The sequence below is a fragment of the Lathamus discolor genome, chromosome 2 (genome assembly GCF_037157495.1).
Source record: "Lathamus discolor isolate bLatDis1 chromosome 2, bLatDis1.hap1, whole genome shotgun sequence".
NCBI classification, from domain to species: Eukaryota; Metazoa; Chordata; class Aves; order Psittaciformes; family Psittacidae; genus Lathamus; species Lathamus discolor.
This window is the reverse complement of record NC_088885.1, coordinates 113,120,094-113,135,882: the sequence shown is the minus strand read 5'-3', so window position 1 is coordinate 113,135,882 and position 15,789 is coordinate 113,120,094. Positions and strand designations below refer to the sequence as shown.

General features: G+C 44.4%; 1 protein-coding gene across 2 annotated transcripts in view; it reads right to left on the bottom strand.

The window, feature by feature from the left end:
• Positions 1 to 9,851, bottom strand: part of TAF4B (TATA-box binding protein associated factor 4b) — a 70,635-nt gene extending 60,784 nt beyond the window's left edge. For both annotated transcript variants that reach the window (XM_065668158.1, XM_065668159.1), the window contains exon 1: positions 9,331 to 9,851. In XM_065668158.1, coding sequence (XP_065524230.1) covers positions 9,331 to 9,625 — 295 coding nt within the window. In that variant the 5' untranslated portion in view covers positions 9,626 to 9,851. The remainder of the gene's footprint in view (positions 1 to 9,330) is intronic.
• Between the last annotated feature and the right edge of the window lie 5,938 nt (positions 9,852 to 15,789).

The following is a 15,789-nucleotide window of genomic DNA, read 5'->3' as shown; positions in this document are numbered from 1 at the left end:
CCTATTGTTAATGTAAGCTGTGCTGCCAACCAAAGCTCAGGGTTTCATCTATCAGCACCGAACACCAATGTATGCTAAAAGCATCCCACATAAGGACAACTTTCACCACATAAGACAAGCCTGAGGCTGTTTCTGAAGGGGAACATCCAGAAGGAAATCTCCTGAGATGAGCCAGCCAGCAGGTGTGCTCCGGTGGAGACACACCACATGCTGTTACACATGAAGCTGAAGTTGTTGAGTTAAACCACGACTTCGATTACATGATTTCCAACAAAACTACTCAACACAACAGCCCTTCGGAACTGCTGGCTGGGGAGCAACACAAGGAAACAAAAATAAGCATCTTGCTCCTAAAATAAAGTACAAGCAAGAACTAACTGCATTAGATACAACCCATTTAAGAGAACACAAGTTACAACAGCCACTTTCAAACAAGGATAAAATTCAGCTTATTTCAAAACAAGGGGTGCCTGTATCAGGTATGTAGCCAACACTTTAACACCAATTACAAATACAAGGCTAAATGAGACTTTCAGGTCCCAAAACAGTAAGTGAACAGCAAAAAATGTTTTACAACAGTAATGTTTCAGTGCTCTCTGTTCCTAAACAAATCTCATTCTTTCAATAAACTATTGAAAATAAAGGGATAGCTTTTAAGGTAGTTACAAAGTAAGACCAAGCTTTAAAGGGGATGTTTTAGCAGGAAACTGAATGTCAAGTAGAAAGGAATATTGGTTTTCTTAGCCCAACTAAAGGCATTCTTAAAAAAAAAATATATAAAAGAATAAAAGAATGCATTTTTCCTTCTTCAACCCCATTTATTGAGCCCCACAGAACACATCAGTTCAAGTTACAGAAACACAGTACAGGACTGAATAAGACAGACCCAGACCGGACACTATTAGAGACCCAGAGTGTTTAGGTACTGATCATATCAAGGTGGTGTTTTGTTGTAGCCTGACTGCTAAAGAGGCAGAAAGCATTAATGAAATACTGTGAAAGACACAATAGGCAAGTTTGACACTGAAGTGACTTAACTTTTACATTACTTGCATAATCCCTCTAACGGACACCTTGTTTTCCCCAAGATATGTTGGGGAATTTCCAGGTCAGGAGAAGAGTTCAAAAGGCATAATCCCAGTATGTTTTCATGCCACAACAGAACATAGACAACCTAAGTAAAATGCAATACAGTGTTATACCCACAAGTTCATGAAAGAAGTTGACTGCATCTTTCCCAACTGCATAAAACACTACATTGCAAATTCTTGTAGACTCTGAAACTTTGAAGGTTGCACCAGCCAGGGACTAGCCCTAACCACAGACATCACTGTTCAGTTGATAGCACTGTTTCACTAGCATTAATGTCTCCCAGATTGCCTGGGTTGCTGTGAGCAGCTATTCAAACCACCACCATGCATCCACAGCTCTGCCACACTAAGAGCTCAAGGGGTGCACAGTCCCAGAGAAGTCACCAGTAACTCCAACCTGTCTCTTGCAAGGTCCTGGGCACCAGCTCCTGAGACACCCAGTACAGACACAGCCTTGTCAAATACAGGAAGCCAGGAAACGGATGATGGTATCCCTTCTAGGCAGGATGGAGCAGAGTCTGATAACCTATTGTTTCACATAGGCTGGAATAATGGACACCATGCATCTTTCTGAAGAGCATAAACAACGCCCCCTCTCCCTCCCTTCCTCCAGGAACTAAGTGCTAAAAATGCAAAAGTCTGAAGTAAAGTTTCACACACTGCTTCATCACTAAGTCTTATCCAAGCTGTTAGAGGCTAGCTGCTCACCAATGCATTTTGGTGCTCAGATGAGTATCTCTACTTAACAGACTAGCAATTGGGGCCCCATAGTGCTGATGCCTTTTCACAGAATACAGGCCCATGTTTCAGCTCTCCTTGACTGCATGCACAGTTGAGCTTCATTACTTGAGAATATATTTATATCCACGCAATTTTACAGTTACAGTAGGACTCTTGGGCAAAAATATAAGTCCCTGTTGCAAGGTAGTACACCTTTTATTTATAGCAAACAACAGACATCCATACAAACCATCTAAAGAAAATCTGGACATTGCACTGATTCTTGAAGGGGCTGTAAGTAAGTGACAGGTCAAAGATATTTTATAGGCATAGTTCCAAGATGGCACTACTGTTTCTATTCGAACTCAAAGTATATTTATTACACTCGAATCCCAAGGGGTTTTAGTTTTATTGTGTGTAGGCACACGGGATTCCTGGCCAATAATGCATTCCACAATGCAGTCTCACTTGATACTGTGAAAACATCTAGCACTTGTCCTTGGGCCATGTCTTTCAGCAACTGGGATCATTCCTATCAGGGTTTTCCCACCTCATCTTTGTGGTTTGCAACTTTGCTACTTGAGGCTTGGTTGCTTTCCTACCCAGTAATCAGACAATTACAGGATTGTCTACAGATAAGATGCTCTGACTTAAAAGTTCCCTGGGACCCAAGTTACCTCATGAAGGATCTTCAAATATTTGCAGAGCTGATGGAAGTGAAACAGTCCCTCAAAAGAGTCAAAGTGACACGTCCTTACTTTCAAGACAATTCTTACTGCACTGGAAAAGGCACTGAATCTATATACCACAACCTCTTCTAGTTTGCTGTGTACTCCTAGTATTCTCTGGAGTCAAATTCTTTAAACAGCAAGTTAGATGCTGGCCACATTCCAGCCATATATATACAGTGCCCAGCTCCATAAGCACCAGAAGGTATGCTAACACCCTGCACTTCCCATTTCTAGAAAACTGTGAGAGCTATTGGGCTGCTGCAGAGAAAACTGAAATTTACAGAGTGTTGTAGCATAAAACTTAATATTAAACCAACAGATGCTACAAACATAACAGCTGCCTTGTTACAGTTCTAATAAAGGACCACATCAGTCCCCTTTAAATCTCTATCTCCTTTAAATGAGAATCAACTCAATAGAGATTAATTTTGCAATGGAACACTTGTTTCCTTGGTGTTTGCATGAGGACTAGCAGAAGGTTGAATTTCACTTAATTTCCTCTAGAAATACATACTCACCTCACTGTTGGATGGATTTTCACTTATTTCAGAGAGGCCAAACAAGGGTTTAACACTGAATTTTAACACTGATTACCACCCAGCTCTAAGTGGGATGGAGCAAACAAAAATTCTTACAGAAGACAGCAAAACTTTCATGGAAGCATTAGCTTCTGCCTACACAGATACTGTGGAAACCATGATCAAAATAGTGTGATGTTTATCAAGTGGCTAGTATGCAAGCCACATATATGAAGGTGGTCTGAACAGACTTACCCCCTCCAGCACACGCTATCAGCTGCCCCAAGCAGACTGCCAAGTAAGACACCACCAAGCAGTCAGCTGGACCTGGCCCACAGAACTTTGATTTCCCAGGTAACTCCTAGGAGCAGTCAGTACTAACAAAGCAATCTCTTCTGCCTCCACCAAACTAGAAGCATGCACTAGAAGAGGTCTGCGAACACAAGCTATGAAAACCAAGTGCCATCATTACATCTGACTGTTGTTAGTTCACGAAATCACCCCAGTAAGATGACTGAGATTCATGAGTTCTCCAGCCTTAACAGACCCTAGATTTTCTCATCAGCATCAAGGATATTCCATCTGCTGCCATTTTTAACTTGCTTCAGTTGTGATCAGAGATTATCAAGACACTGGTGGAAAAGATCAGTTAGTGGACTTTGTTCAAAAGGTGACCCAGATGGCAGAACATGCCTTAATCCTGACAATTTGAATAGCAAACCACTTAGAAACATCTACTGTGATCTCTTCCACTTTGCGATTATATACATTTTTCTTCTGAAATCATCATAGATTTCAGAGAAGTCAGCTTTCATAGAAGTTAGCTTCAAGCAAAAAGAATTAAGAAAAGAAGTATTTGCCGTTGGGTTTTTGTCAAGCGGTTCAGGCAGTACTAATTACTCATCTTTGATAGTCATCAGAAGCTTTGCAACTTTCAACAACACTCACACAACTGTAACATCCAATCCTACCCACTAAGCACAGCACAGATTTCTACCACATGGCATGACAAATACTTGGTTCTCTAAGACAACTTGAAAAAGTATCTGGCATTGCAGACTACTCAATGTGACAACTCATGAGCTTACCTACTTTATCAGGAAAAGAATGCTGAAATACAATTAGTACTTCTTCCAGCTGTCACTTGTACATAGATGATGCCATTTTTCACTTCTACAAGCTGAGGGCTCCTTTAAATACTGCAAAAGCTACAGAAGTCAGGCTCACATTCTCTCCCTTCTAAGGATTGAAAAAGTTTACTATTCACCAATCTGTAGCTGTACTTTTTGCAACACACTCCAATTGATTGTAAAATCTGAACAACATGAATTAATCGTATTTCAGCGCTTCACTATTCAGAATGCATCTGGGTTTTGTGAGAATCATAAATCTAGAATCTGGCTTTATACCTTCTGCCAAGATTTAAATCTTAATTACCACAGGGCTGTGCATTTAATGATATGAAGGCATTGTTTTGCTAGACACATTCAGTCCTGAAAGCAAAATCAAGTCCTACAGGGCAGCTGAAATTTCTGCTTTCTTACAGCAGAAGACATTTACTCACTATTTTTTAAGTCTGACTTAGTTCCTCAAGCCTGATGAAGCTTTGCTGACTCCTCCTCAGAAATAAGTAAATAAAGTTGACCAGTGTTGCCTAATGTGAAAAGTCTGCAAATAATCTACCTGTATAAACCTGGCAAACAGAGGATGCTATTGGGATATAAAAGGTTGCAACCATGTATTATTTAGCCCCTACTGGTCATCCTACAGAACAAGTATTATTATGCTCAGACTTCACGATATTATCGACATCCAGAAACTGCAGACTTTGAAGGATTTTCTAGGGTATTTTTTGTCATGTTAAAACAAGAAATCTTTAGATAGCCCCCTCCTACTTACTCAAACATAATACAAATTAAGCAGTATTTTAAAATCAGCACTTCCTCCTATTCCAAAGTGGGAATATGAAAATAACAAATTCCTCGTGTGGTTTTACAACCAAGACATAACTACAACACGAAGAGGAAGATGAGGAGTACTGCACTTGAGAGGTACTAGGCCAACTTCAAGAGCAGAAAGCAGCAGCATCCACATATTCACCAACCTTTCTATGTCCAATTAAGAGAAGCCTGACGATATCAGGCTCTGTACCACCCCCCCACCCCAGCAGCTTTGGGATACCCACATCAGTCCTCTCCCTCCCACCAGCAGGTGCCCACATGCCAACCGCCTGCCCCCTGCCATGCAGCCCTGGCCTCCTGCCATGAGCAGCGGTTCTGCCTCCTGAGCAGTTACCCACTATCAGTCTTGATAAGCTGTAGGCCGTGGAAAACCTGCCAGGGACAAGGCAAAACATCCAAAGACAACAGAGCTGCACACAGAAACCAAGGACCTGTACCTCCTGCCATCCCCCTCCAAGTCAGGTGCCGGGGAAACCGTACAGCAGCTGTGTCTTGCATCAGCTTACTACTGCAAATGAAGGCAGATGCAGGGCAACTTCTCTTTGCTGACCCCACACTTGCTCAGGCCCATTGGTGTTAGCAATAACAGAAAGCATAAAACAGAAATACACACACCAGAGGCAGCTGATACTACAGTGAAGAACACTGGCAGCTGCTGTCATAGCCCTGACAGCAGCAGCAGCGGGATCAGGTAGGCTTTTTGAAGAGCTTCCTGCTGTAAGCAGATCCTAAGGTAAACAATGGTGGATCCCTAGCATCCAGTCGAGTCCTTTGTTGCTTTATCCCTCCACAAGAGAAGCAGACAGATCTGCTAACTGTCCTCTGAATGCCTGCCTGGACATTCCAGGGCCAGAATGAAAGCTGCAAGAACAGAGAGAGAAGTAACAAAAAACTAAGTCAAGAAAAGTAAAGAACTCAAGTAACAACATTCTCTGTGTTGTTTTTATGCTTTTGCTCTACCTTCCATGTCTCCAAAGTGGTGCAGGGCCCAAAGACACCAAGGTGAGATAAAGACATTTGTCATGGCCCGTGGAAAACTTGTCACTCCTTCCCCTTCCCAAGCCTTTAACTATTTCTTCCTGCTTACAGCACAGCCAAACCATTTTTGCTCCCAACATTAAGCTCAAGTTAACCAAAGACCCAATTTGTTAAGCAGATGGTCCATAACACAAGACATTTGCAGTTTTGCAAGCATCAGCACAGACCACACAAACAGCAGAACTCAGGACTGAGGCAGTACTGCACTCACCATGCCACTGCTCACTGCCAGCACCACATACTGCTACAAGCCCTCTGAAATGCTGCTGTTGTGTTCTTGTCAACAAAAAGGGCAACTGAGCAAGGGTTCCTTCAGTAGATCATACAAACGCCCTCCATTTAGGAAGATACAGCCCAACCATTCAGTCTGTGAGCTGACAGCATGCCAGGTGAAAATACCACAACCAAACCTTCAAAGCACAATTTGTCCCTGTATATAAGGATATGGTCCCCTGCTGGAGTTCTGCTGAGTGCTAAAACCCCTGGTGGTGGGGAGAATATGAGCCACAGCTGGACTTAACACCTCCTGACTGCTGGTACAGGAGATACCCTCAGTGTGCAGGAGGATGCGCTGGCCTAAGCATTTGGCTACTTAGCTGAAAACTGGCACTTTGCAGAGGAAAACATTGGAAAGTGATGGGCTTGATGTTCAAAGGCAGCGTCTCCTCTACACAGCACTGCACGAGCTACTGGGAAGGAGAAAAAAATAACTTAAAGCTGAACCCAGGACAGTGACAAAAACCCTTTATTACTCATGAGCAAGCCCGGGTCCTGCAAGATGTGCTGAATTTGCGAAGCTCAATGATCTTTCCTGTGTAACTAACTGGGTAAAGTGGTACTGGGCAGAAGGCAATCTGTGCTAAGAGAAGTGACAAGTCATACCCAGTCATCTGTCCTTCCCACCCCTCCCTCCTGGCTTTATTCTGGACAAGAGAGAGGGGGAGGTAGAGATGGAAGAGAAAGAACAGTCTAAATCCATGACTAAAAGCCAGGGTGACACAGTCCCCTTGATGCCCTTCCCCTCCCAGACTGCAGTCCTGTAGAAGCACAGGGGCAGTGTAAGCTCCAGGCCACAAACTGTTCATGAGTACTTCAGGATGACCAGTAAGGGCAGTGCTGTCCAGCCTTCCTCCAAACAAGCTAGTTCAAGTACCTCCCTTTGAAACTCAGGGGGGAGGATGCTTTCCATATGCATTTTTCTTAGCAGGTGCCCCAGGTTCAATGCCATGATTTTAAAGCCAAGTGCATTCCCCCTTTTCTGTTTTATGCTGCTTGGCTAGAGATTTTGCAGCTTATTTGAAACAAAAACTTTCCAAGCCTAAAAGTTCGTCGGTTTATTCCGCTTCTTTTTTTAAGGAGACTAACACTTGTAGATTTAATGCTATTCATCTTGCATTTAAATTTCTGAATTATTTGATTATTCATTACATATTGAATCCACATAGAAGACAGAGGTGGAATCCTAATGCTTGCTCTAGCCAGAATGCGCTTTTACATTGTCCTCAGGACAATTATTTAGACAGGTTTCCCTGAAACACAGATCCATTTGAGATACGACAACTTCTGTGCTGCTTCTGGAGCAGCAAGTTCCATACAGCTACATTGACAATGCTGCACACTACTGGCACCTCTGAACTTCCAATACAAAGTCTGCTCGCTTTGCTTTTTGTCCCAGGAGAAAGGAAAATAAGCTGATGCAACCAAGGGGTAACACTACTTTTGTTACACCTGCCTACCGTCACAATACAAGTCAGATGACAGCAGCATTCCTTGATGCAATCAGCACCAAGCTACTATAGAAAGCAAAAGTTTTGCTAATTTGTAGTTCCCAAATTACAAGCAACTTGCATTAGCATTCACCCCCTTGGAATGATGTTTAACTGAATGCCGATACATTCCAGAAAATGAAGTATTAGATAGAAACTATGAACATCTGGGGAGACCTACTACAAAAGAATTAATATATTTCCATCACGATTCATTTCGGAGGAAAGTTGGCAGAGATTTAGCCTCATCCTTGACTGCTGACTGCTCAGACATTATAGCATCATCATGTTGAGTGCTGGGAAATCTACAGTGAAACTTACTGATTAAAAAATTTATTTTTCTAATTACATTAGCATTATATATTTCCTTGAGAGCTGCAGGTCTTTGATAAAGATGGGGAGGGAGGGGGGAGAACAGAAAGAACGAAAGAAAAAATGAAAACAAAAATGCAAATATGCACCAGCAGCACAGGAATGAAATGTAAAACTAGTCATCATTTTCAGGCAATATCCTACCTGAAAGTAATTGCAACAGATTGCTCCAACAAAGGAACCATCCTGGCAAGAAATAATTATAGCAACAAATGGCAATCAAGTGATTACACTACCTCTTGGGTCTCAATATAGTGAGAACAAGACCAGTGGAATAAAATTAACTTTTCGGGGTTTTTTGTAAGAAAAAGAAACAAAACAAAACAAAACAAAAAAAAAAAACAAACAAAAAAACCAACATTTAAATACAGCCTGACAGGGAAGTTTAGAATGGACACTACCTCTTTCCTCCTGTGAGATAGTGCAGGTAGGAGCCCTGGCTAGCCCTCTGCTGCTATCCCGAGTACCAAGCCATCTTTATCAGCACTACACAATTCCTACATTAGTATTTTCTTTGCTGCTGCTCCAGTAACACTTCACATCGGCCTGACTGTAACAGTGAGAACGATTCTAACAGGACAGCTTGCTTAGAGGGGGACCAAGAGCCGTGTGACTCACAGCGGGAGCAGGAGTTACTTTGCAGTCAGTCTCTTAACACACGCTCCCACTTCTCCGCGCTACTCGCTCCCCCGAGTTCCACGAAAGCCTCGATTTTGTCTTTTCCAAGTCACAAATTAAGACAACTCGGCTACTGTTTTCTGCTTAGTCCTCCTGCTCTTCGTGCTATACAGCCAAGGAAAAAAGTTAGTCTTAATCCAGAGACTTCCAGATCCATCCTTCCACACCCGCTATCGGCATCCCCAGTGCTTCCCCCATTCCCGCCTCCTGCGCCCTGAAGGCCAGGCGAACACCGCAATTCCCACAAGTTCGGCGCAGAACAGCAACTCGCCCCAAACTTTCGGGGCAGCCCCGGAAAACTCCCTCCCACCAGCGGGACTGCTCCGTCAGCCCGTCCGCCCGTCTTTCGCTACCGCTCGTCCCTAGCGCCAAGGGCAGGTGGGCTGCCCCTCCATCCTCCCGACCCGCTCCCAGGCAGCGACATGCCCGCTCAGTCGCGACACGGGCTCACTCACCCGGGGACAGCTGCAAGTTGGCCGGTAATTGGAGAGTGGCCGCGGGCGGACCCTTGGGTGCCACCGGCCGTGGGCCCCCGGCGGCGACCACCCGCACGGCCGGGGCGCCGCCGGTGCCAGCCGCCTGGCGCGGTGGCTGAGGGGCGGCGGAGGGCGCCGGGCCGCCGGGTACCTTGGCGGCGAGGCTGTCGGCGGCAGGGGTGCCGGGGAGTGCGGCGGGCGGCGCGGCGGCGGCCGCCTGCTCCGGTTGCCCGCCGGGCATCAGCCCGACGGGGGCCGCCGCCGAGGTGCTCATGGAGGAGGAGGAGGCGACGGGACGGGGGGCGGCCGCTCTGCGTAGCCCCGCAGCATCGCGGGCAGAGGACGCTCAGTCGCTGCTCCGGCCGCCGGCTCGCTCGGGGTAACACATGGTGACCGCGCTCTGCCGGCTCCGGGCGCCGCGCACGTGGGCCCGCCCGGCCCGGCCTCCGCTGCCGGCGGCGGGAGGGAGGGAGAGAGGGCGGGCGAGGGCGGTGGGAGGACGGGCAAAGGGCGGGCCCACGCCGCCGGGCGCGACCTACTGCGGCGGCGCTCGGCCCGGCCCGGCCCCGCCGCTCCCCGCCGCCCGCCGTGTTTACTGAGCCACGCGGCGGCGGGGCCCGCCTGCCCCGGCCCGGCTGAGGCCAATGTGGCGGCACCACGGGAGTGCCGGCGGCGGCCTGCGGGGCGGGGAGCGTCTGCCGGGGAGACGGGACAGCGCAGCCGCCCCCCTCGCCCCTCGTTGCGGGACCCGCCTGCCGTCCCCGCCTGCGCCCGCGGCGTAGCTTTTAGTGGTCCGGGCAGGTAAAGCCGGGCGCCGTGCGCGCAGCCGGCCGCCTCCCTGCGGCAGAGCGGGGCTGCAGGTGTTCTGCGCTGCCTCTCGTAACGGGAGCGCCGGCCAGGGTAAGGATCCCCGTGTCGCGTCATGCTCAGGAGCGCGGCTGAACATACCGGCAGGCCGAAAAGGCGGCAGCAGCGCGTACCTGTGCGGAGGAAGGGGACAGGGATGTCCCGTTTGACCTTCAGGCCCGGGGCTCGATGTGGAGGAGGGCTGAGGAGGGACGTGCCACCTGCCTCGCCTGTAAAGCAAGTGTGATGGTTAAGAGGACATGCATAACACAGCCTTTAAAGTCAGTAGAGTATAGCTGAAAGTCTTTGCTCGTTTGAATGGGATGTTAGCATGACCTTCAGTAATACAGTGGTATATCATAGCCAAGTTTGGGCTAAATTCCAGTAGGTTTGGAAGGATGCTTATGCACTTGTTCTTCTTTACCCATAAAACTTGAGGGGCATTGCCCATGTGCCCAAGTTGAGCACAACGTTAAAATGAGTATAAAAACCAAGGCCTGATGTACAGTTCCTTACAGAGGTGCAAAAAGCAGAGTCCAACAAAATGTTAGGAGAGAAAAAAATAAATTTCCTTTCGAGTACCCTTTGAAACTACATTTTTCAGATCGAAGCATAGACAATAAATTCTAATACTTGATGATATGCTGAAAATTATGTAAAATGTGAACAGAATGCAAGAACAGACACAAACTCTTTTTCCATGCCCCAATAGATGAACCATGCCCAAATAGGTGCAGTTCCATGCTCTGCTGCTTTGTGAGACTGAGGGAGCAAAGGAAACACTCCTCTCTTTGACCATATCCTTTCTCAGCCTTGCTTGATTTCATGGCATCACTGCTTTAAAATGCAGTCAGCATTTTAACTGATACAGCTGCAGAGCAGAAATTCCTTGAGATGAGAACTGAAAGCATATGGCCACATTGATTTCCAGTGCAGTCACAACACAGTACAGTCACAACTGTACCCTCCCAAACTCCACTAGTACTGGTAACAACAGCCATGAAGATAAGCCACATGGACTGGCAGGCTAAGTGCCTTAATCTTTTACATGCATGTCGAGTTTGCCCTGCTGTGCTTTCACTATTGCTACACTGGTAGTTTTGACAGATTGCAGAAAGTGCAGCTATCACACCTGCATTCACAACATACGAGGTAAGAAACACTGTCATTGAAGCCTATATGCAGGAACGCAGAAACCCAACCCTATTTAGGATCCAAGCAGTTTTTTCTCTCTCACATGGCATCCCTTCTCCCTCATTGCTGCAGCTCTTTGCCTTACCTCAGCTCTCACTGTGCCTACCATTCCAGAGCAAACTCATCCCAAAATCCAAAAGGGGTGACAGCAGCAGCAATGGTTACAATTCCCAAGAGTGAGAGCAAGCAAGATGATAACACAGGAGGGAGGCAGTCTCTGTACCCCTTAGAGCTCTGCCAAGTCTGAGCAAATTACATCACTTCTTAACACATAGGAAGCTGCATTACACACAGAGAGTAATGACCAGAGTACAATGAGTTACCTTCCACCTGCCAAAGGATGCTCAGAGACCAGGAGACATGGAAGCTGTAGTTCCAGTAAAGACCACCGACAGTGACCAGCAGGAGGACGATGCCAGGGAAAGCACACTGCCCACTCTTCTTGGACTCAAGAAGAACAACTAGCTTATTACTTAAGGCCAAGTTTTTCCTCTTGTTGGGGCCATTCAGCTTCTGAAGGAATCTCTGAGATCCCCATGCAAATACTCAGGAGTGAAAGCATATCTGGAAGAGACAAAAAGAAACAGCTGAAGGAGACAGAAGGTATGCACTAAAGCTGCGAGGCACAGCAGAATGTGGAAAGAGGAAGCTGAAAATACAGCATAGTGAGAGAAAAACATAAGAAGGCTGCAAAAGAGGCAAAGGAAGTTATATGAAAGACAACACAGGAAAAGGTATTATAGCACAATGATAATAAAGAGAAAAGGAAAACTAACCAGTGCACAAAGCCTAGAAGATTTAGCAATATGCATGTCTTAAAATACAGGGCTAACAAGTAGCCATAAGTACCCTCCAAATGAAGCAGGTGCACCCATCATTCTACGAAACTGCACAGGAAACAAAAAGAAGAGTCTTTTTTCCACACTGGAAAAATATGTTACAGTAAGGACTAAACATTACTAGTATGCAGTCTTCATTACCCAAGTTAAGAGAAATGCAAAAAGAATAGCAAGGAATAAGTAATCTGGAATTTTAAAAGAATTTTCATAATTGAACAAGTTACAGCACATGAAGGAAAGTTACTTTTGTTACTACCTGGAGCTTGTTGGTTTTATTTTTAAATAACCTTTATTTTCTTGGGTGACTGCTACGACCAAAGAAAACCCATGCACTGAAAAACTCTGATTCAAGTCATCATCTTGTCTGCAGCTTTTCCTCCCTGCCACAACCTAGTCCAGGAGATACTGATGAACATGGCAACTGCTTTTCGAAGTCAGACAAAGATATATCAAATGTTAATTCCATGAATGCTGAGCCTTGGCAAATTGACATGCTTTGCTACTTCAGATAACCAATGAATGGATTAATCTGATGTTCACGTAGAAGTATATTCTTTACCATCTGGGCACAGGAAAGCATTACTGCAGACAACAGTTTTCTTCTCCAGGAGTCATTAGGTTATATACTGCCTGTTTTCAACAGCCAAGACCTATACGGCATAGACTTAATCGGTCTCTGCTGTTCTAAGCTTTCTTGAGGCTTTCAAATAGCATATTTGAAACCAAACATCCACCCTCCAAAATTTCTGTCCAGACAGCAGGTCTTAACTCTTCCGAAGATGGACCTTTATAAAGCCCTTAAGATTTTACGTCAGTTTCACATCCAGTGCTTTGGTTTTAGTTTCCTACAGTCCTAATAAACCCATCTGATATGCTTGAGGGTTTTTAATCTGTCAGTGATCCAATTTATGAAAGTTTTATTTCCCCTGATTGATAAATCATCAATTAAATACTACCAGTAAATTAGCTGGAATGAGAAACTTGTAATATTTGCCTTAAGCTTTTCTTAAATGACAGAGACTTGGCAGCACTATGGAATTAACTTAAGCATGTAACAGCAACATAAAGCAAAGAAAAAGGTGTGAAGATTTAATCTCATTAGTTGAAATAGTTAATGGGAAAAAATAAAAGCTTACCATGAAACAAGTTTAATAGTAACAAAGAACACTTGCTCTTCAGGAAAAGATACTGGAATAGATGAGATACTGTAGTTAAGAGCAGTAAAATTCACAGAATAGAAATTTTCATTAAATAAATAAATAAATAAATGAGAACGGGTTAACTCGAGGTGCCAGCATAGAAGATATGGCTAAAAAGACTAAGTCATGGGAACACAGTTGCAAATGTGAATCTCTTTATTAATTAAAAAACAATGTGAAATCACAGCTGGGTATTTAATATCCTCAGTAACCCCACCCCTACATCAAGTTTGCAATTTGAGTAGATTTTTTTTCTTACTTTACAGTCAGTGTTACAGTCTGCTCTGTTTTTTCTGTCTCAACTGAGGATCTTTTATGGATGTGCCAGCTTCTTTTGGCCATTCAGGTCACAAGTGCCAATCAAGCATCACATTTATGTAAGTCAAACTCTTTGTTCCATGAGGTACAATCCACTGTGGCTTTTAAAACCTTATACATCATTTAAAACTACATCAGGAAAGTACAACAAAATAATTAGGCATATACTTTTACATTATTCTAAGCCATAAAGCTTGCATGACTATAGTGACCTACTCATAACAAGAGAGCTAGCTGAACAGGGAGCTTAGCTGTACAGTGGGAGATGTTAAGTCCCAGCAGAGGAAAGGCTACTTGGCTGCTTGTTTGGGAAACCCAAAGCTACATCATGAAGCCACAGAAGTGATCTAATGAGGTTTGGAGGGTCAGGGAAGCACACATACCTCACGGGCTAGGCTTTAAATGACAGAGAAAGAAGGGAGGAATGGGCACAAGCAATAGAAATGGGTGGCTGAAAATAGTAACAGGGAATAGGTAGAGTTAAAATCATAGATCACAGAATGATGGGTTGGAAAGGACCTTAAAGATCGTCCAGTTCCAACCCCCCTCCCATGGGCAGGTACACCTTCCATTAGACCAGGTTGCTCAAAGCCTTGTCCAACCTGGGCTTGAACACTTCCAGGGAAAGGCTTAGCCACTGAACACAAATTAATTCTCAGTGGAACAGAAAGAGTAAAAAATAAATAAATAAGCTAAGACTTACCATTTTAAGACTTACATAACTGTATTAATAAATTGTACTTGCTGTCCTGTATAATTCACTAAAAGCAAGCAGGTTTATCACTGCAGCTGCAGTGGCCTGTAATAATGCAGCATTATGTAAAGCGATAGTGCTAATCTATTTGTCGTGGGTTACGTGACCCTTTTTTCTATTTGTCATTGTACAGGGTTGCAACACTTAGCAAATGAAATAGAACATAAAATCAGAACTTTACTGGACTTGTAATACCACTGAGCACTAATTATCCCATTTGGAAAAAGTTACAGAATCATAGAATATCTTCAGTTGGAAGGGACCTATAAGGATCACTGAGTCCAATACCCTGCTCCTCACAGGATGACCTAAAACTAAACCACATGACAAAGAGTGTTGTCCAGATGCTCCTTGAAATGTGACAGTCTTGGTGCTATGACTGCTTCCCTGGGGAGCCTGTTTCAGAGACCAGCCATCTTCTCAAGTGAAGTTACAGTAGGAAAGGGGAAAAAATTCTGGGGTTCTGTTGACAGATTTTACATATCCTGTAACAACACCAACTGAGGGCAGTCATCAGCTTCTGGAAAACACGTTAGTAACTTTCTGTGGCAAATACATGTGCAAGACAAAAAAAAGGAGTATGTGAATATATGCCTCTTTGCACAGTGCAAGCATATTGAGTTTAGCACAACTGTAGCTCCATCAAGTTTCAGGAAACATACAGAACTCAGCTTAAGAAGAAACAAGTTAATTCAGCAACTCTGTGCACTGCAGACAGTTACTGCCTCTTAGAACTTCACAGACGTTAACAGCTATTATCATTGTTCTGTGACTTGGGTATTATTCTTTTTTTCTTCTCAGATGTTTTCCTTTCCCTATTTCTGCAACTTGCATTTCAGTATCTTTTGCACTAGAAAGCTGAATAAGATGAAATGATTAATACCCCTGATTACCAGTTGTGATGCTCTAATCTATTTAGTTACATCCTATTTAGTTAATCTGTTAGCAGCAAAAATGGTGCTGCTAAATATTTGTAAAGCATTTCAAAGCGATGCAGTCAGAATCACGTATGAGTCAGGTGCTGGTGAATTAAAAGACCACCAACAACCAATACTGGAGTTGCCAGAGGGGCTAAACAGGGCTGCATCCCCTTCCCACTGCTTAACACCAGCCACAGTAAAGCTGAGCAAAAGCTGTAACGCAGACCACACCAGTAAAAACTGAAACGCAACTGCAGACAAATTAAAACTGGTGTTAGTGTTCACCTACCTCCTTACACAGAGACTGGAATTCTGTGTGGCATATAGGATGTCTTCCTGTTCTTTCATGCTGTGTACTAGTATTAAAC